The sequence below is a fragment of the Alligator sinensis genome, unplaced genomic scaffold (genome assembly GCF_000455745.1).
Source record: "Alligator sinensis unplaced genomic scaffold, ASM45574v1 scaffold23_1, whole genome shotgun sequence".
Taxonomy (NCBI): Eukaryota; Metazoa; Chordata; order Crocodylia; family Alligatoridae; genus Alligator; species Alligator sinensis.
The window spans coordinates 3,327,037-3,350,069 of NW_005841890.1; the positions used below are offsets into that span (position 1 = coordinate 3,327,037).

At 40.9% G+C, this 23,033-nt stretch overlaps 1 protein-coding gene across 5 annotated transcripts in view; it reads right to left on the reverse strand.

The window, feature by feature from the left end:
- Nucleotides 1-23,033, reverse strand: part of CTNNA2 (catenin alpha 2) — an 862,138-nt gene that overhangs the window by 545,245 nt on the left and 293,860 nt on the right. For all 5 annotated transcript variants that reach the window (XM_006018010.2, XM_025197143.1, XM_025197145.1 and 2 more), the window contains exon 7: nucleotides 9,545-9,748. In XM_006018010.2, coding sequence (XP_006018072.1) covers nucleotides 9,545-9,748 — 204 coding nt within the window. The remainder of the gene's footprint in view (nucleotides 1-9,544; nucleotides 9,749-23,033) is intronic.

The window sequence follows — 23,033 nt, forward strand, 5'->3', positions numbered from 1 at the left end:
CAAACTGAGATAAAATACTTTATTCTGGGTAAGATGACCATACTTCCTGGGCAACACACAATCCTGACTTCCATAGTTTAGTCCTGATGGGTTGGTCAAAAGTCTAGGAGTGGAGCTTAGCAGGGAGGCAGAGTGGCATGGTGCTCCAGGCAGGTGACTGGGCAGGCATCACTGCTTCTGTGCAAGAACAAGGTGGATAGACTGGAGCAAGGACCGCCCCACCTGCATATGGCAAGTGGCAAGGACTGGACTACAGAAGCCGGGAATGTCCAAGTTTTCCTAGGATATATGGTCACCCTAATTCTGGGTTGAATGAGACATTTGCAGTTGACTCAAGCATGTATCTGTTTGTTTCACTGAAAAGACCCAAATATATTAATTTCCATTTCCTTTCCAAAAAAGATTTTTTTTCACCAAGATCTTGTTACTTTGACAACCAACCAAAACAAATCCCACTATTCTGTCTAGTGCTATTAAATATTTAGGAGTGCTCATTGGGGTAAAGAGAGAAGGAGATGACATGACTGAATAAGAGCCATGGAGGCTGCTACAGGTTTGAGCCATGTTCAGTGACGGAGACATCACAACAACATGTGCAGGATCTGGACTCAGTATATGATACTATGTGCTTAAGTATTCTTAGCAGCAGCATGGGGAGGTAGAATAAATTCTACTGGTCAAAGCCACTAGTATTGAGCAATCATCATGTTCAACTATACCACTAATGAGATCCAATTAAACAGAGCAAAAGGCCTTAAATTAGATGATCCAAATATATTATATCATAGCTTTAACACATAGTAGTGAGTTGTTGGTCAGTCAGGGCTGCCATATGCACTGCTGCCATCTGTCACTAGGCAGACTGTGGAAGCCTGCAGTGGATGTGACATGCATGCATACCCTAACTTGAAAGTATCAGCAGTGCAAACACACCACTCTTCAGGGTCTCAGCCTTCAGATGTCTGTATACATGGCTCTGGGTAAGGTTTCTTTTTTCTACCGGGAGAACAAATCTGGGAGAATTCTCCCAGATTATTGCAGCTTTAGTAATATAGTGTAAGACTCTTGATTACTATGTGTGATACCTACAAAACATTTTGCTTCCATTTGAGTTATATTACATAATTACAGAGATATGGGGGGTGACACATTATGATATGATGTCACATTTAATGTCAAGTGTACCACTAGAACTTCAGCAGACTCTTAACTTCAAAAGTATATATAAGAACTCTGCTGTACTGGAGCCTAAGTGGCAAAAAAGATAAAAGGTTAAGAGAGAAGGTATCCTGAAGGAGATAGGTATCCCTTGGTTGTTCTTTCTGTTTCTTAAAAATTAGTGCCAATGAATAGTATTACCTCAATCCATTTGACAAGTTAAATTATAATTGTGTACTGTATTTAATAGTGTGTGAAAACAAACAGTTTTCATCTTCTGTAAGTAGCGATGTCAAACCAGCTGAAAAGGAATATTGTTTAAGCAGAACGAGGCTAAAAACAAACAAATATAATATAGAGATTGAGAAGATAAATAAGAGGTCGAGGGAGGGATAAAAACAAAGAAGAAAGAAATCTCTCGGGAGAGACTCAATGATTTGCAGCACCTCTAGCTCTATTTAACAAGTCATATGTTCTGAAAAGGATATTATGGCAGTTTATATATAGTGTAGTGGCACCTAGAGGAGATGCCAGAAATTGTAAACAGCTTGCAAGCTTGGTATTCTGCTTTTATGAGGAGATAGTCACACACACACAACTGCATTTATAAATTAATAGGTTTCGCTGAACATCCCTTTTCTCTGCATATTAACTCTTACCAGGATTAATGATAATGCTAATTGTGTGCATGCACATGAGGCATTGTGATTGTTTGAAATGCTTGCTTCTCAGTTTAGGGATGTAACATTTGTGCAACACCCTTTCTGGGTAATATTAGAAGGAATTTATAAAGTGACAAGACAAAATACCATTCAGCCCCCAGAAAACAAAGAGTTCACTCTGTGTTTTTTCTTTCCTTCTCTTACCTTTCCACAGGTGTTCTGGGGAAAAGGTAAAAGTGGAAAAATCAATGTTCACAACCTGGTGCTAGGTGAAACAGAGTCTGGAAACACTTAACTGTGGGTATGTTTTGTTGATTGTTTCTTCTTCTGACATTTATTTATCACTTATTTAAAAATATGCTGATAAAGATTTATTCGGGCTAAAAAAGGGGCAGGGGCTAGTAATTCTAGTATTTTGTGTTTGATTAGAAGTGTTATATGGATAAAAAAAATATTAACTAGTATAAGCTAATGTGGTAGTTGGGTTAATGAAGTAAGTACAAGTATAAGCAGGTCACATAGCCATTCCATATGCAGTAACTGAGATAGCAATAGACAGCACCTATAGACATACTAAGTGTAGCAATCAGCTTAAAGACTCTGTTGAACTCCCAGGGACTTGGTTGCTGGCCAAAATGGAACAAGGAAATAGTCCTGAGTTATATCTGCAACAGTTGAACATCTGGAAACAAGCCTGCTGAAAGAGTCTCGAGGTCCATAAGGGCAATGGATTGCCCCTTTAGTGGCAGCGAAGAACTTTTAAAGCAGCTGTTCTGGCTTAGCTGGGTCTCACTGAGAACCGTTCCACACATTATGATTAGGAAGGCCATGATCACAACCAATGGCACAGAAGCAATTTTCACCTGTGCAGTCAATGTTCAGTAAACGCAGCCTCATTTTACTATGAAACCAGTATGGTCTGATTGTAGCACACCCATTTTGTTCAACCTTGCTGACTAGAGACACAGCTTGGGTTTGGTTTCACTGGGTTGCCAGTGAAAAGGCTAGACATACAGCTAGTGGAATATTTCCTGGGTTGGGTGACAGACTATGGACGTGTGACCACGGCTAGGAAAAAGAGAGGTCTGGGAGTTCTGCAGGGGGAAAAAGAAGGAAGGACAAGAGTGAAAGGAAAACAGAAGGTGTACAGGTATCATTTGAGGTACATATTTAGTTAACCAGGGACTTTCCTGATTTAAGAAAAGCAAAACACCATTGTGAAAACTATGAGGATTCAAAGACTACAGCTGTCTTAATCCCCTTAAGAAAGTCTAGATGCAGAGATGGGAATCACACATGCAAATGGCAAGTTTTGGAGACCAGGCCAAAAAAATAAATAAATAAATAAAATCTGTTGTTTCTTCTTCCAGAGGTAATCAGATCATAGCTGTAATTCCTGTTCCCCCACAATGTTGTTGGTTGTACCTTTCTTTGCTTTACAATTTTCAAATTTTCTCTGCAAGATTTCCAATTTCAGGAATTCATGGGCATTTTTACGTGCGCTCCATGGGTGGAGGGGAGAATTTTAATTAGAGTAGCTCCGAGAGCCGTTCTAATTAAAGCTCCCGCAGTGTCTTGTATATCAGCATCCCTACACTTCAAAATGGCGGCAGGGGTGCTTTAACTATAGCTCATTGAACTTTAGCTCGAGCTTTAGTTAAAGTGTCCCCGCTGCCATTTTGAAGCACAGGGACACCGATACATGAGACATGGAGGCTGGCTGGATCACGCTAATTAGTACACTCGAGCAGACTAGATGATTAATCAAGTCTACTCCAATGCATTGTAATTATAGCATCTCTGAATCTCGTATAGCAGCATCCCCACACTTCAAAATGGTGGCAGGGGTGCATGTAATTACAGTGCATTGGAGCAGCCTCCCTGCATGTGTACAGGTACCCATGAGGTCATGTTTCAAGGGTTCCAGAGCGGTCGGATTTATTTTTCTGCTTCTATGTCTGTCCAGAAATAGAAATTGGACCATAAAATACATTTTATACAGTGGTGCTGGATGTTAACTGCAACTAAGCAAAATCCAGGCTCATTTTACCTCTTGGGTTATGGTGACAATAAATGGCCAAACCTCAATGAAGGATCTTCCCAGTGCTTAGAAAGATTCTTCATCACCAAAGATTCCTATTAAACACAGCCATCACAATCACCATAATGGGGATTTTAAACAGTGAAAGGAATAGAATAATCTGTTTTGAAATTAAATTAATCTGAGAACCTAAAGAACATACCTAAGAAGTTCACCCAAACGGACATCCCCACACTTCTGTAGACACAGCATGTTGCAGAAAAAAGATGTTCTGTCTCAGATATTAAGTCAATAAATAATTCAATCTCGTTGTCAAGCAGATGCTCTATTTGAGCACTGTGCTAAACAAACTCATCAGAATTGCGCACCAAGGTGTGGCTACCAAAGCCCAAACTAGGGGAGATTGTTTCTCTTTCTGTTATTTGCAATCCAAGTATTACCACTCTTTTCTATAGGGCTTCCATATTTCGAATTGTGCTTATGGAAGACACGTACATCATACAATGGCATTGAAAAAATAAAGACAAGATACAAGGACTGAAGATGTAATCCTGAACTTCCCAAAACGGTAGGACCACCTGGATTCCCTAATGTTTTATTTTCTTTAATTTGTAAAACTGTAAGCAGCTAAACAGTAATATCATACAGGTAATAGTTACTGAATATATCAGTCACCATATCATGTCCTGATGCCATTTACCAAGCAAAGACAAGAAAACCAACTACTTGTACTGTGGCTGAGATCTGATTGTTCTGGATAGGGGATATAGACTCTTAAGTTATGTTTAGTTGACGAAAGGGAAGATATTCAAAGGATGGATATTAGACTGCTTGGAGCCCCATCAGAAGGAGAACATTCACCCAGGCAGAAAATGGTCCATCCTAATTGTTGTGCGTGAAGGAGCCGAGACAAATTCAAAAGTAGCCACACCACTCTAACGTTAATGTTCCTTCATCTAGGGTTGGAGTTAAGAGTAACGTTGCTCCATTTCAATTGTTCTTAGCTTGTTCACACACAACCAGTAGAACGTAACAGCTGCTGCCTTGGTGAAACATTTCCCGTTTGAAAGAACTCCAACTCTGTGTGTGCGCGCGCGCGCATGTGTATGCACATGCACATTTGCACATTTCTGTGACACTACGTGAACTGAGAAGAAACACAGAGAGACAAACAAGTAATATTTATCTATCTTACAGAGCAAAAGCTTCATTCCCAAGAATCAGATGCTTAGCAAGTCACAAATTTGACCAAAGGCACATTTGCAGATGTCTACGGGAAGGAAGTACACTTCTATCATACCCCACCCTGAGGAAAAATATTTTATTATCATAATTTCAGTGACTCCACCACTGTGTTAATCATATGAAGAAAAGGAAAACTGCTTTTTGTCACCCAGTAAAATCAGTGTTCTTCTGAGAAAACTGTCTGTCTTCAAGATGTGCACATTTCAGTTCCCATAAAACAGTATTGAATCAGTTAGTAGTTTCATTTTATCTCACAGATGAATCACTGTAAGAGCAGCATTAAAAATCGCTAACTATTAAGTTAAGGTATTGGTATTTAAAAAAGACAGAGGTTGCTCTTATCCAGTCCCAACCATTTTGTCTCCAAGTAGCTTCTTCGAGGGCAGGAAATAAACCTGAGTTCACGTGTCCTCTAGAAGAACAAAATGAAATGTGAAATAGCTTGGTGCAGTATTTCAGTCTTCTAGCACAATATACCACTTCAATACAGGCTTGCTTTTCCAAATATTCCTTGAAAAGCTAGCAACGCAATACTTAGATCAGTTGATAGATTGTCCTGTCTAGGCTGCCGTAACTAAATCAGACAATCCCGATGACTCAGCAGTCAACCTCTGTCACCAATCACTGATTGCGGAGTTCGGGACAGCTATGGACATTGTGCTGTCTCATGAATGTAATTTACTGTTCATTGTCATATAGATTAACCTTGTCTGCTTCAGAGCCACTTCTCAAAAGGATTGCACAAGATTTCTTCCCCCCCCCACTTTTAAATAAGAGCTCACTAGAGCCGTTAAATATGAAACCTGACAGTCTTGAGAGTCCATCCATTTTCAATTCTATCACTTCTTTTTTGTTCTGTTTGGTTCTGTCAGCAAGTACAAGTGCCTTTTGCTGCCCATTCTAATTTTGACTCAGCACAGCATCTTCTTAAAATATTGCTGTATTTTGGGGCCAAATCAAACATATTTCCTGCATTTAAGTGAAAAAAAAAATGTTTCTGGAACGTCCCATTTTCTCTAGCTCAATTCCCTTAAATGATGCATCTTTAGACATGCAGAAAATGAGAATTAGATGCTTTAATATCCTGTGTTGATAGGCAATCAAAAGTTGAGAACAAGTGGTAGTTTTATACGGCAAAAAGGCGTGGAAGACTAAGAAGGCTTCCATGTAGTTATATTACAGATGACTGGGTTATTAGTAGGGCTAAAAAATCCTTCAGATCTGGGGAATACAGTGGAGGGCGACAGGGTTAACTGGATACTCTGATGGCATCAGGGTCAAACCAATATCCCTATTTAAATCAGGAAATAATTTTACCCTATCCCCAGACTGGTACGGATTTGAGGGGAGACCCCTCTTCCTTGGATCTCTCAAGCATATTTTAACAAGCTATGCAGCAGCAGGACATTGGCTGCGGTGGTGCCCCTGCTCTACCTGTGGCAGGTTAGGGTGTTACATCATATGGTTGTGTCAGGGTTGACTGTCCTTTTGCTAACAGGTTAGACAAAGGATTTTTATAGGATGGTTTGATAAAGATGATCCTGCCACAGGTAGGGGGTTGGACTAGATGACCTCTGAGTTCCCTTCTAGCTCTACTTCTCTCTGATTTTATGACAGGGTTCCCTTTATATAAAACCTATTCCAAAGGATAATAATAACTGTAAAAGACTCCACCTTACTACCCGTTTCAATGCATGGATTCAGGGGCTCATTTTAAACGTGGCATATGAACCATGGAAGGTCCCACTCTTCTACTGCCAGAGGAAACCCCTAGGCAGGCAACGATGTGCCAAGGGCTGCCAAGCACCAGAAACACAAATCAACCAGGAGGGATCAGCAGGCAATGATGTGCCAAGGGCTGCCAAGCACCGGAAACACAAATCAACCAGGAGGGATCATTTGTTGCCTCCCAAAGCCTTGAGCAGGAGTGTCAGACGGTGGTAAGAAAGAGAAGCCACTGAACCTGTGAAATGGAAGGGCCATGTGAATTACTTATTCCACTGCCCAGAGCTCCTATCAAAAGCAGTCTCACCTCTCACATTTTTCCACTTCCCCATGGTACGAAAGACAGTGAGAGAGAGATGTTTTGCAACTTCATTTACATTTTGCTGAAATGTTGATTTAAACAAACAAACAAAGATGTCAAGATAAAGGTTAAGTTCCAAAATAGACGACAATGTCGGCAGATCCATTCATTCTACCTTAAAGAAACAAGAACTAGGAAAAGAATAGATGCATTTGTATACATTTCTCAACTTCTAGGCTCATGGATTTAAAATCTGAAATACATTACTTTCAATTAACTGACACATGCTTTTTTGTTGTTGTTAAAAAGATGCTTACGCAGTATCTGTGACATTGTTCTTATTTGATTATATTCTTTAAGAAACACAGGGAGAAAATTAAATCAAAGTTATGGGTGTTAGAGTCCTATTGTGCTATTAGGATCACGGAAAAATAGGGAGGGTAATTTAATCAGATATACCTTTCAAATACCCCATGCAAAGTGAAAAACAGATCGCTCCACCGTTCATTTAAGGGAAATCCTGAAGCCATATTAACCATTGCAATCTGGTCATAAATATGTGCAATTATTTAACCTTTAAAAATCCCTCTAATTTATCTGAAAGTGGTGGCAGAAATGATGCTTCTGATGGAGGGAAAATGCATTTTCCCATCACAAAGCTCTGTACATTTGAAAAAAGAAATATAAGGAGACGCTCCAAAGAAACAGAAAGCAACAATCCATCCATTCTCAAACAATTTCTATAAAGACCATTTAGAGCTTATATCTACATGTAATAATTCTACAAGATCCTATGGACAGCAATCCAAAAAAGATACATTTCACATAATCGCCATCTGTTCCTTAACTCCGTCCCTTAAGGCTTTCACCTCAAAATAAAACAGCACCAATTTCCTTGTCATTTAGAGCATTTCAACTGTCACTTTAAAAAAACAGCAAACCATTTCTGCGTCCTAATTCTAGACTTAGCGCTCCTGCTCTTTCTTGAAGCTGCTCACTTTTAATGAAGCGAAACAAGTAAAAACTGAATGTCTAAGCTATACAACCACTAGAAGACAGATTTTACATTTTTGTTACTGCATATTAACTGTATCAGAAATAGAAATACTAATACCATTCATCTACAAACATTCCTTTACAACGTGTATGGGATTTGGAGATTTAAAAAAGGAAAATCAGATTACAATTTCCCAACATACTGCTTGGATTCTAAAATCAATGGAAGATGGATAGCAGGGGATAGAGTAAAACACTCATTCTACAAAATATTTTTGGGTGCCTTCAATCCTCAAGATACCTGTTTGGAAACATTGCAAATCATATATTGCATGGTTAAAAAGAGAGAAAACCAGATTTGAAAATTAACAGGTAGAGGTTTAGAGGCCTGAAGAAATATGCATCACCTTTACCTGTCCGAAGTGGCTATCACCACATTCAAAATATGTTTACAGGAATTAGTTATATTTTTTTTAAATGCTGTTCGACTACTAGTGTCATCTCTGTTACCACTTATCAGTGGCTATTAGTGCCTTCTGAGAATCAATAGCTCCAAAATTATTCGTGATAGGCACCCCTAGGCAGAAATTATTTTCTGCGGAAGATCATTTAAAGGAGAGGTTATGCACACAAAACAAACTGCAGGGTGTATGTATACCGTTCAGAACACTTTTTTTTTTTCCCCCAATCCTACACACTTTGCTGTATTTAAGATTTCTAAAAATATACATTTTTGATTGTGTGCAAAGCAGCAGTGCTAGACATTACTCACCAGCTTCATGGAAGCTGCATACTTGCAGTTAATAGCTCCAATTAAACTGTTAGCAAACAAAGATCCTTCATGGCTTAACCAATTCCTACCACATGCAAACCTGGAGGCACTTCATGTGAACTTTTTTACACACAACTTTGATACCACCCAAAATGACTATTTCTGTACAACGATGAATAATGCAACACACTATATGTACTCATTTTCCTTTAGAAAAAAGGTTTCTAGGGGGCATTCATTTGACTTATCCATATTCCCACTTTGCTTGCCACCAGCAGTTTTATACCTATTTCACAGTATATTATCTCATCAGAAACACTGCAAAAACGTGTGGGGTATCTCCTAGTTAAGAAGAAATACAAGACCCCAATGCAGAGTAGTATTGAGGGAGATCTTATGACATTTTCTTTCAGAGCAAAATGTTCTCTTGAATATATTTAATTTTATCAAACCATTGTAAAAGGATCCTAAAACATGAAAATGTTGAACGCTCCAAAGTATTTAAGCAGCTCCCTTGATTTTCTTGGACTCCCGTTATATTAGAACATTAGTGTTTTACTAAGCATTTAAGCCTTTAAGAAGAGCCATTGAACAGGTTAATAATCCTCTGAGAAGGGAAAGACTAAAAACAGCATATAACTTACATTATTCATATATTCGCTAAGCAGGTCCTGCAGGGCTTGTCGGACAGCATTGCACTCGGCTACAATTCTCTCCCGGCGGTCATCACGTGTGCAGGAAGAATCTGCCATCAGTGCCGCTCCACTGATAATGCTCTCCAACCTTTCTTCAAGAGATGGTCTGAATCTGGCCTCACTGAAAGTCATGGGGTCTAAAATAATCTTGTTCTGAAAGACAAAACATCAATAGGAAAATTAAGAGCATACCTTGGTTTCTGCCTTTTTTTTTTTTTTTTTAAATATATCCTTTTTATTCCAAAGCTTTCATACGTCTTTTTATCTTCCCTACTGGATAAATAAATTAGTCACCTGCCAAATTCCCAGATGACTTTAATTTACTGAAATAACTGGTATCTATGAAATTCTGCATCTTTAATAACATGTTTTAAAGGACTCGATAACATGCATTTTTTTTTTAACTACGCTGTTGGAAAGAACCATCTCAGCAGATAGTTTTCAAATGTGTATTTCAGTTGCCTAAAAAAGAGAAGGCGACCCTTAAAGCATAGTTGAAGACTAATAATTGAAGAAAAGAATTGAAGACTAATAATATATTGACTCTTATGAAGCCTTTTGTTTTTGGTCCGTGTCTCTTCCCACCCATTCTCCCCTCCACTTCATCCTGCCCAGAGCTACGAACTGGACCTAAACTGTAACAATCATGCAGTTATGACTTTGAATGTATTGTTTCTTAAACTTCCTTCTGGTCTCATTGAATCCCATTTTGTGTGTTCTTGTCAGAAAACGTTATACTGGTACTCCTCACTTACCGTTGTCCCAGTGAACGCTGTTTCGTTATTATGTTGCTGATCTATTAGAAAACATATTCGTTTTAAAGTCATGCAATGTTCAGTTGCAACGTTGTTTGGCCACCGCTTGCTGGTAGGTACGTAACTATGTGATGTAAGCCAAGTGCTGCTCCCGCTTCAGTGTGGCAGCCATTGTTGTTTGTGTTGTGTCTGTACACGCGTTCCCCGAACATTTCTAACTCATTGTGACTGTATCACCTAGCATCATGAGTCTGAAACACCCAGCAAGTGATAGTATTAAATTGTTTGTTTAAAATTATTTAAAATTAATACTGTATAAGTATTTTAATTTTCAGGCAAAAAAAAAAAAATCCCTGGAACCTGCCCCCTCTCCCCACATTTACATTAAATCTTACGGGGAAACTGGATTTGTTTAACATCATTTGGCTTAAAGTTGCATTTTTCAAGAACATAACGACGACGTTAAGCGAGGAATAGCTGAAAATTGCTCATTTTCTCCCGCAGGCTTCATACCTACAGCACATTATCCACAAAAAACAAGCCAATAACAGTTCCCCTTTCTTTCAAAAATCAGTTGAATCTGATACTTTATAGTCTCAATTATAAAAACAAAAAGATGATGTAGCAAATTAAAAACTGATTTAATAAAGTTGATTCTATCCAAAAAGGCTACCTTGCATGTATACATTCAATGAATGGGCCCTCTCTATTTTCAGGATCGCTATAATTCAATGTAGTTCCACTGTCAGGCCAAAACATATATTCTTCATTATTTTCACAGCTATCAATTAGTAATCTGTGAACAACAACACTGATTGCATGCAATCTGAATATATCCCTTCCTTCCTTAAACATGTTTTCCTCTACTGTGTACACATAATTTACTTATGTAAGCTAGCTCCTAGACATTGAGTGTTGTTTTAAATATTAAGATTCTTTTTCCTGAGCAAAAATCATAAAGCATGTTGACATATTTTCTTTTTCATAAGTCTGCTTTCTTCCATACAAGTAAAATAATGCCTTTCTCCCATCCTTTGTATATCTTTTCTATTTAGATTGTAAGCTCGTTGAGTAAGGGATTTCACTCGTTTCGTCTTTCTACATTAGCTAGCTCAATAAGGTCCTAACTCAACCTCAGGGTGCAGATACATGGTATATTTATCCTAGAGCAGAAGTGTCAAACATACAGTCTGTGGCGCTGCGCCATTCAGCGTTCTGGGCCACCGGTAAGCCATGGAGTTTAGTGGGTGGGACCAGTGGTTGGCAAGGTCCTGTCACAGAATCTGGGGCCCTGCAGCCCCAATGGATATGACCATCAGCAGCATGGGGACAAGCAAGGACTGTTCGACACAGCCCTCAGTTGTCCCACAGTGGCGTGGCCAGTAGCTGTTTGCCCCACTGCCTCCACAGTGGCCACAGCTACCACCACCACTCCAAAGCAGATGCAGCCCACAAGGAGTCCCTGTGGTCTGGATCTGGGCTGGGGCCCCGGGTGAATTTAACACCTCTGCTCTAGATTATTCCTAACATACTGGATGTATTGATACCTGCTATTTGTAGGATGCAATAAACCCCGGCGCAGTTTGTGTCAGAGTTAACAGCTCCCAGATGCAATGTCTGGACCTGTGGCTGGGACCGCAGCAATTTGAGCTGGATCAGAGCAGCCCTGGGCTGGCAGCAGGCTCATGGGGTCAGCCCCGGATTCCAGGTCATGGCATTGGGCAGTGGAGGGGCTGGCTGGGGCCTGGGAGTGCCTAAAGAGTGGAGCTGTGTGGCCAGGTGGCAGGCAGTGGTTGGCCCCCTACTGCCTGGGTGCAATTTACTCCTGGGACAGCGTTTACACATGCGTTTAGGCACCACTATCCTATGGGAGTAAAAATTAGTTTGCTGCAGTCTTACAGCAGTCTAATGCAGCCTAACAGTGTCGCACGTACAGACTGTGATGCTTTATTTCTCAGGAAAGTAGTCTACTGCGCAGTTAAGCCCACATGTAGATGCCCCCATTGTGCAGAAAAAGCATAACACATAACATACAGCACTTACTCTGGAGGAAACACTGTTTCCTGTTGTAAAGTTGCTTCTGAAGAAGTCAGATGTATATCAACCCCAGAGGAAGTTACACATATCTGTATATACTGTCTGTACTGCCATTGTTATTTTCATTCTAGGGTAGCCATTTGCTCAGTACAAACCGGTTCCCTTGCCACCTAGTGGCCAGGTGCTCTAAAAGTGAGGCCATTCCTTACTATAAATTTAATGTAGAATAAAATCTGGGGTAATCTCTGGAGTAATTCTGTCATGTATCTACACCCTCAGTTGCAGCCCTTTACAGTACTAAAGATCTACATGAACTTCACTAAAGAGTACATTAAATGATGAGTTAAGCATATTTGGTTTTGAGGAATAGTCTTACACTATTAAACAAAAGAACTCTGCATCCAAATTTTTATGCAAGGGGGTCTCGGTTTGCAAATCAGACTCCAATTTTTCACTTCTACTTCTGTGCCCTCAATCACTTATACGTGCAGCATTTAATTAGGGATTCAAATGACAGAATTTGGATATCTAATGGATCGTGCCAACAATTAAATTGATGCCCTTGTTAATTTTAAGTGTCCCAAGAAATGCAGCTTATGTGAATCTGGTTGTGCCAGCTTAATTTCACAGTTAGAAATTTGTTCTTCAGATTGGGTTTACTGGCCATAGCTTCATTTGTTTTGATGAATAATATAAGGTTAGTGCAGCTTTCATAAAATTACAAGCCATTTACTTCTGTATGTGGATTTGTACTAGTTTGCATAATGGCATCTAACTCTAGATGGCAGCTACAATATGAGTCTTTCTAAATATAACAGGGGAGGGGGAGAGGGGGAATGCTTGAATGGATGATCTATGTTGTTAGCACCTGTTCTAAAACTTTACATTTAAATTCATAGTATCATAGTAGCTAGGGTCAGGAGGGACCTGAACAGATCATCTAGCCTGACCCCCTGCCACAGGCAGGAATGAATGCTGGGTTCACAAGACCACAGACACGCGATCATCCAACCTCCTCTTGAATTTGCCCAAGGTAGGGGTGAGGACCACCTCCCTGGGAAGTTGGTTCCAGATTTTGGCCACCCTAACTGTAAAATATTGCCTTCTGATCTCCAACCTAAGCCTATTCTCCATCAGCTTACAGCCATTGTTCCTCGTCACCCCAGGTGGTGCTGGGGAGAAAAGAGCTCTGCCTATTTGCTGTTGATCCCCCCTGATGAGCTTGTAGGCAGCCACCAAGTCCCCCCTCAGCCTCCTCTTGCTGGGGCTGAACAGGTTCAGGTCCTTCAGTCTCTCCTCGTAGGGCCTGTCCTGCTGCCCTCTCACCAAGCGGGTGGCCTTCCTCTGAACCTTCTCCAGGCTGGCCACATCCCTTTTGAAGTGCGGTGCCCAGTACTGGACGCAGTACGCCAACTGCGGCCTGACCAAAGTCACATAGAGGGGGCGTATCACCTCTCTGGACCGGCTTGAGATGCACCTTTGGATGCATGACAAGGTGTGGCTGGCCTTGCTGGCTGCGGTCTGGCATTGGCAGCTCATGTTCATCTTGGAGTAAATAATGACTCCGAGATCACTTTCCACCTCTGTGCTTTCAAGAGGGGAACTCCCCAGCCTGTATGTGTGCTGTGGATTCCTTCTCCCAAGGTGCAGCACCCTGCATTTGTCTACGTTGAACTCCATCCTAGTCTCGTCTGCCCACTTTTGTAGTCTGTCTAAATCTAGTTGCAGCCTCTCTCTCCCTTCAAGTGTGTCCACCTTGCCCCACATCCTAGTGTCATCAGCAAACTTGGACAGCGTGCTTTCCACCCCCTCGTCCAAGTCGCTGATGAAGATGTTAAACAGTGTGGGCCTGAGGACCAAGACCTGGGGTACCCCACTGCTCACATCTCACCAGGTTGAGTACAACCCATCCACCACTACTCTCTGGGTGCCCCCCATCAGCCAATTTTTTACCCATCCAATTCTGCAGGCATCAATGCCACAGTCACTTAATTTATTGATGAGGAGTTACATAAATGAAAGCTGTATCAATTAGTATCCTCCTGTGATATACTTAAGAACAAAGTTAAAGATGCATGTTGGTTGCCTGGGATGAGACTGCAGATCTGTAGGAAGTAGGAGGCATCGCTGAGTTACTGAGATTAAGAGAAGAAAATGATGACTGAAGAGAAGCTGAGGGTGTTCCTCATCTTACTCGCTTCAATTTTATACAAGGTAAACTGTCCATCTTTGCTCCTTTATCTCAACACTAACACAGATTTTTGTGGGGAAATATTCAGTTCTAGTAAGTTTTAACCATGACTTACAGGCAAAGATATGCATATAGAAACTCCATTTCCCATCCTGAGGTCCTCCATCTCTCCTTCCCCATAGTTATGCTCTCCTTCCTGGTCCCTCAACTTTTTCCAAAAACAGAAAACAATACACAATCCATCGTCTCTTCTTTTCCTCATCTTCCTCCTCTGAGTTTTCCCAGAACACAGTCCTACTTTACCATGTGAGACAAGGTCCATCACGCTAAGATTACAATCATCTATACGACAACAGAACCTAATGCCACGGTGCCTTTAATGCTTTTACTTTCACTACATCCCATGAGGTAGGGAAATGCTATTGCATCAGTTTTGCAGATCGGAAATGAGGTACAAAGAGACTGAGCAAGTCAAGATCAGTAAGAGAGGCACCTCTGCAGGACTTGGGCAGAATGTGACTTAAGTCACAAAGAACAATTCAGATAAACTATGCTCCACAAACTTCAAGTTGCAGATAGGCACCTAAATTCATTTGGGACTTTCAGTCTGGCCTGGAATAAAGATACCTAACTTTCGGCTTCCGAGAATGTACAGAAACAGCCCAGTCTGACCAACAGTGTGCTAAGATGGTATGGTAATGATCTGGAAGTCATTGATCTGGAGTCTAAGCCTCAGGGGATTTGAACACACATCTTTGACCTCTCAGAAGAATACCTTAATCTGGAAACTAAAGAAAAGTCCAAGCAAGGGCACTCTGCACCCCACCTGTTGAAACTGGGCAAACAGGCACAAAGGAATACAAGTGTCTTGAAGCTGGAAGGTGAAACAGCAAAACAGAGCATTACTCTGCATGATAGTAAGCAATGCAATCACCAGGGAGCAGCAAATCCTGGGTTCTGGCCCCAGCTGCCAAGATTATTTCTGATTTTATCCAATGAATGTCTAATATAAAATGGTCAAAAGGGCCTAGCAAGGCCAAGAACTGTCAGAAATTATTCTGAAAACTGACAGTTTGATGCAAACGTAAAATCCTTGTCATGATCCGTCCGTCTGTGTGTCTGTCTAAAATGTTTTGTTTTTTTTTCATTTCAGGCACCCTTGTATATATCTATCTATAGGTATATCTATAGAAATAGATTCATAGATTCATAAATTATAGAGTCGAAAGGGACCCAATGGATCATCGTGTCCGAACCCCTGCCCCTGGCAGGAAAAAGGACCAAGGTCAGATGACCCCAGCCAGGTGATTGTCAAGTCTCCTCTTGAAGACCTCCAAGTTAGGTGATAGGACCACCTCTCTTGGAAGCCCATTCCAGACTCTGGCCACCCTTATTGTAAAAAAAATATTTCTAATGTCTAACCTAAATCCACTCTCCACTAGTTTACACCCATTATTCCTAGTTACTCCCTGGGACGCTCTGGTAAACAGCGTATCCCCAATTCCCTGCTGTCCTCCCCTGATACATTTATAGGCAGCTACAAGGTCACCCCTCAGCCATCTTTTGTATAGGCTGGAGAGATCCACATCTCTCAACCTCTCCTCATAGGGTCTTTCACAGAGACCACTAATCATGTGAGTGGCCCTCCTCTGAACCCTCTCCAGATCCTCCGTGTCCCTCTTGAAGTGCAGCACCCAAAACTAGACACAGTACTCTAACTGCAGCCTGACTAATGCTGCATAGAGGGGGAGCATCACCTCCCTCGACCTATTGGTCATGCATTTGCTAATACACGACAAGATGCGATTGGCTGTGTTGATGGGCTCGTTACACTGCCGGCTCATGTTCATCCTGGAGTCAACTATGACTCCAAGATCTCTCTCAGCCTCTGAGCTGCTGAGGAGGACACCCCTCAGCCTGTAGGCGTGCTGGGTATTCCTCCTTCCTAGGTGGAGTACTTTACATTTATCTTTGTTGAATTGCATCCTATTACATTCTGCCCATTGATCCAACCTATCTAGGTTGGCCTGTAACTGCTACCTGTCCTCTGGTGAATTCACTTTGCCTCATAATTTGGTATCATCCGTGAACTTGGAGAGGGTGCTCACCACACCCTCATCCAAATCACTGATGAAGATATTAAATAACACTGGCCCAAGGACCAAACCCTTCGGGACGCCACTGCCCACCTCCTTCCAGGCTGAGAATGACCCATCCACCACCACTCTCTGGGTGTGGTCCCTAAGCCAGTTAGCCACCCACCTGACTGTATAAGCATCCACTCCACAGCCCGTTAGCTTCCCTATGGGAATAAGGTACAAAACTGTGTCGAAGGCCTTCCTAAAATCCAGATAGATTACATCGGCCTCCACTCCTGTGTCAAGGCAGTATGTGACCTGGTCATAAAAGGCTATAAGGTTTGTCAGGCAGGATCTACCTGTGACGAACCCATGCTGGTTTCCTTTCAGCATTGTTTCCCCTGCTGGGCTTTCACAAATACTCTCTTTGATCATTTTTTCTAGTATTTTCCCAGGGATAGAGGTAAGATTGACTTGCCTAAAGTTACCCGGCTCCTCCCTTCTCCCCTTCTTAAAAATGGGCACCATGTTGGCCTTTTTCAGTCCTCAGGGACCTGTCCGGAGAACCATGAGAGCTCATACAGCCATGCCAAAGGCTCAGCAACGACACTGGCCAATTCCTTCATCACCCGTGCATGGAGGTCATCCGGAATGGCTGACTTGTACGCATCCAGCCCTTCCAAGTGCTCTTTAACTAAGTCAACACTAACCTTTGGCGGTCTGGTGCCTTTTGGACATCTGTCTATGCTCAAGGTGGGGGGATTGTCTTGGTCAGTATTAAGGAATACTGAAGTGAAGATCTCATTGAAGAGCTCTGCCTTTTTCTCTGCGTCAACCACAAACTGACTTGATTGCAGGGGCCCTATGTTACTCTGTGCTTTCCTTTTGCTCGCTATGTATCTGTAGAAGTAAATTTTATTGTCTTTGATTGTTGTAGCCAGCCTAAGCTCCAGTCCTGCCTTGGCCTGCCTAACTGACTCCCTGCAATAGTGCACCAGGGTGGTGTATGCCTCCTTGGTGGCTGCCCACTGCTTCCACTGCCTAAACATCTCTTTCATGCCCCCATCTATACAAATATATATAGAGATATTTTTAGATTCTATTCTTGAGACATATAGAGAGATTTATATAGAGAGATTTATATAGAGAGCTCTATCTCTATATATATGTATCTCGATAGATAGATAGATAGATAGATAGATAGATAGATAGATAGGTCTCAAGAACAGAATCTAAAAAAACAGTTCAGATTAAACTAAATCAATAGCCATTTTGGTTTACCATAACAAAAAGCTGGGTGGGGGGGTTTCATCTCATGAAATGAGAATATTAATTCATACTGAAGGAAATATTTTGTTTCAACTGAAAAGAAACATTTACCAGCAGGAGCAAAAGAAAATGACTGGTAAGAATCACAAAATGGCTGGAAGCGGAAAAGGAGCCCTCTTCCTCCAGCACCTCAGAGGTTAGAGAACTCCTCCAATGTGTGGGAGATCTGAGTTCTAATCCCTCCTCTATTTGAAGGGATCAGAATGCAAATCTCACACCTGCAAAGAAAAAGCCTTAACTAGCAAGTGACAGGCATGTGTGGGGTGATATAGCGGTCATACTGTTAAAGCTCAAACAAAGTTATAGTCTGGATGCAGAATTTGGCCCCTCCGTTCAGAAGAGCAAACAGTGCCTTCCAGTATTCAATGACTGAAAAAAGTGAAGTTGTTTATCAGAGTTTTCCTTTCAGGCCATTTTCACCTTCTCCCCCCAATCCCTATTTGTTAGCTGTTACATGGTATGTAAAACCAGAAGGGAATATTTTGAAATTTTCTTGATGCCAAGTCTTAGATACGAGAGACCACAGATCATCCATGAAAGAAGTGAGAAAGTGATTGAAACTGATTAGATTATTTTATCGAATTGAGGAGACAGGAAATGTCTTTAGAACTTGACTGTTTAACTGAATAACTCCTAAAAACTGAGTGAACCAAAAATAGTGAGAGTAAAATAGAAGGATTCACTCAAATAAGGTACAAGAAAGAGAAACATGCTTATTCCAATGGGAAAGAGTATCTGTTAAAAAAAAAAATTACATACCTTCCTGTATAACCACATTTAACACTTTTCTTTAATCTCCAATATTTTTTTATTGCACAGTGCATATCTTGATTTGTAGTTTACGAGATAAACCTGTTAGCCTACTGCACATCTTGCCTATGTGATGGTAATAAGAATGTATTGCATGAGATAATGCTACATGTTTTTTTTTAATTCACCAAGGAATTTTATTTTCTGACTTATTTTAGTCTCTTTATAGTTTGAAGTGACAGTTGCAAATGAAGATCCATTCTGTATTCCTTCCTAGCAACACACTACCAATGCCACCTGTTGCTCAATAAAATTTGGTTGGGATCTAACAAATAGGTTTCAAATTTACATTGTATTCAAGATGTTATATTGTCATTGCTACATAGTTAGCACCTAACCCTTAAAAGAAAATGAGTAATGAAACAAGAATCAAAGGGACAGACTTAAAAAAAGACAATTTAAACTGCTACTCCGTGACAGAGATAGTTAGAAATGTTCAATCTTGCTATGTTGCAATGAAGTATTTTAATTTTCACAGTACTCGGTAAATCACCATTTTATGTAACCCACTGTCCAAGTTTAGGTCAACTAAAATGAAGACACCAAACAATACCAAAATACATACTAAAATCCATATCTATATTATTATACAAGCACAAAATTAACTCCACAGTTATAACTCCTCCTTACAACAGCACAATGCTTTGATGAAGCTAAAAGTTTATTTCCTGTAGGGCAGTTAACATCATACAATATGAAAATAAAGTGTGAAATCTATACCCCATTGAAGTCAAAAGCAATTTTGCTATTAAATTCAGTGAGAGGATTTCATATCAGATGGATATATTTTTTTTTTATTTCCCTGAGAGAGCATAAAATCTAAATAAATGGGTAGCCAAGAAATGACAGCAAACACTGAGAGGTGTCAGGAACCTAGCGAAGATTCAGTGCTTAATAGAGAGGAAAGAACAATTAAACAATTTCAAGCAAATGCCACACACTTTCAGGTCCAACAACTGCTGATGTTGCACAACTATAGGTACTGTACTATTATCTGGAATGTGAAATAGTACTTCACATGCATCTTCTAGCATGTACGTCAAAGCAAGCAGTTCAATTTTGAGAGAAACTAAATCACAACTGATTTAAGAGATGTAACTATGCATACTTATGTGATTGTGATTGCCACTCATACGTTAATTCCTTAAGTATGCATTTCACTAGTGCCCTTGTCAAATGTTCTAGGTTTGTTCACAATAATTTACATACCGTTAAGAATTAACAAAGTAAAATTGACTTTACTTCTTTATTTAGCTCATTACATCAATAGGGAAAATGCAAAGAAGGAACTGCCATCTTAAAACTGTAAGCAAATAATAGGAAATAAATTACAAACATAATGATCTTTCTTTTTTCAGAACATGTTCCACTTTATCTTAAAAAAGATGGATTTAAAAAGACTTAGAAGCATGCACTTAGCACAAATTAGCACATGAAGTATTCCCTAATAGAAACTAGAGGATTTTCCACTGCAAACACCTCTCATGCCTATAATACACTTTTCCACAGGAAAATTATATTTCCATACTTATCTGAAACCAAGATGATCCTGAATTAAAGTTGCCCCCCCCCCCCCAACAGATTCTATACATGGAAAATGTATAAACTTGTTATAAGTGTGCATGTCTAGAATCTAATTATTGAATGGTCATCATAAATGTATCCCCTTTACTGCTGCAGTGGGGAAAGCTCTGGCAGGGGAGCAAGTGGTGCAAGAGGATGTTTATTGGGCAGGTGGTAGAGACTGGTGTAGGGCAGGAAAGTCAAGCAGCTTGGCACCTGATCCTAGGCCCCAACATGTTGCCTCCTGAAACTCCCTGGCACATACTGACCCCTTCCCCCACCAGCCTCCAGCTCCTTGCCCCAACCCTCCACCTACCACCAAGTCTGCCCTGTCTGCCTCCCCCACCTGCTTTCCTTGCTCCAATGCCAGCAGGCTCCAACTCTGCTCCAAGCTGAGGCACAGAGCATGTCTGTGCTCTGACTTTATAGCAGCAGCGGCACCTGGAGAGACACCCTGGAGCTGGGGCCAGAGCTGCTATGCCACCAATGCTGCTGCTATTGGGCCCAGCTAGGGCTGGAGTGCAGCTATGCTATGTGCCCCAGGACAGAGCTGGGGCCAGAGCAAGGGTAAGTGGGGGTACTGCTGAACACCAGTCAGCTGTTAAATACATTTATGTTTTGAGAGGAAGCAATCAGTGGGGGGGGGGGGGGGGAAAAAAAAGAAAAAAAAAAAACCAAAAAAAAAAAAAAAAGAGTGAAATAAATGAATCAGTAAAAAAAAAAATCAGTAAAAAACAAACAAAATCATAGAGACAATTCTGACAAACTGATTACATATAGGATGGGGTGAAAAATAGCCTCTTCAATGGTTCCCAACTCCTAAAAAAGAAAGGCTCATGGATGAAATTTGTAATGACGCATTCCTTGGAAACACAAGTCTGTCTTGTGCCAGAGCTCACCAATGAACACAGAACTGAAAATAATAAATTATCTATGTGAGGAAAGATTTAGGAGGTGTAGAAACAAATGTATCAAAGTGTCTCTTTAACAGATAGAGTGACAATCCAGGATTTGCAAATGTATTTTATGATGCTTAATATCCCAAATCATTTATAAGAGTGTATAACAGCAACCAATAGAAATTCGTGATGGCTGTTGTGTACAGGACTGAAATATTAGATGATGATGATGTTGATAAATAATCAGGATTCCCTTAGTGAACCCAATATTGCTTGCCACTGTGCACACAGATAAGACAAAGACTGATTCTTCAGCTTGCCAACTTCACTTTGTAGCATAAAATGAACTTAAAATGATAAGATGTGCCTTGAAAAATGTGTTAGATGTGCTGCCCGGTATCAGGAGAAGCAAGGGAGTGAAAGAAAGGGTGATGTTTTAGTGAAGCAAAAGCCTTAAATTATTAGCATGAGAGAAAGGGAAATTCAGGAAAGCCTAGGGGTGAAAGAAGAGGAATAAAGACTGTGGAAGAAGTGGGTAGCCACCAAGGAGGAGTACACCTACTTGGCCCGCACTTGCAGGGAGCCGGTTAGAAAGGCCAAAGCAGAAACGGAACTTAGGCTGGCATCAAAAATTGAAGACAACAAAAAGTCCTTCTTCAGGTATATAGGGAATAAAAGGAAGGTGCAGGGCAGCATAGGACCCCTACAGGTCAGACCAGGGCAATTAGTGACAGATAGGAAAGACAAAGCTGAACTCTTCAGTGAGTTTTTTTGCATCTATTTTCCTGAACGTGGATAAAGACATATCACCCAGTTGGATTACAGACAGGCAAAAGAGGGATAGCAGCCCACAAACAGTTAGCACCAACCTAGTGAAAGGTCACTTGGAGGGGCTGGATGTGTTTAAGTCAGCAGGGCCAGATGATCTTCATCCAAGGGTGCTGAGGGAATTAGCCAGTGTCATAGAAGACCCACTGGCAAGACTGTTTGAGCACTCGTAGCACTAGGACAGGTCCCAGAAGAGTAGAAAAGGGCCAATGTGGTCCCTATTTTCAAGAAAGGGAGGAAGGAGAATCCGGGTAAATATAGGCTGGTTAATCTCACCTCTAACCTTGGGAAAACCTTTGAAAAAATTATTAAGGATCACACTTATGGGAGTCCAGCAGGAAAAAATAATGCTGAAAGGCAACCAGCATGGATACATAGCAGGTAGATCCTGCCTGACTAACCTTGTTTCTTTTTATGACCAGGTCAAAAAATGCTTAGATGCAGGAGTCAAAGTAGATGTCATTTACTTGGATTTTAAAAAGGCCTCCGATAAGGTGCCTCATCCCGTTCTCATAAATAAACTAAGTGGCTGTGTCATAGATGATTACACAGCCAGGTGGGTGTTGAATTGGTTTATGGGATGTACCCAGAGAGTGGTGGTGGATAGGTCAGTGTTGGCCTAGAAAGATGTGGGCAGTGGAGTCCCGCAAGTTTCAGTCCTTGAACCAGTGATGTTCAATATCTTCATCAGTGACTTGGATGAGGGTGTGGAGAGCATTCTGTCCAAATTTGTGGATGACACCAAATTATGGGGCAAAGTAAACACAGTGGTGGGCAAGGAATGGATTCAGGTGGACTTGGACAGGTCAGAAAAGTGGGCAGAACAGAACAGGAAGCAGTTTAACAAAGATAAGTGCAAACTGCTGCACCTAGAGAGAAAGAATTGCCAACACACATACAGATTAGAATCTGTCTCCACCGCCTCCCTGCAAGTCGCACAGTGGCAGA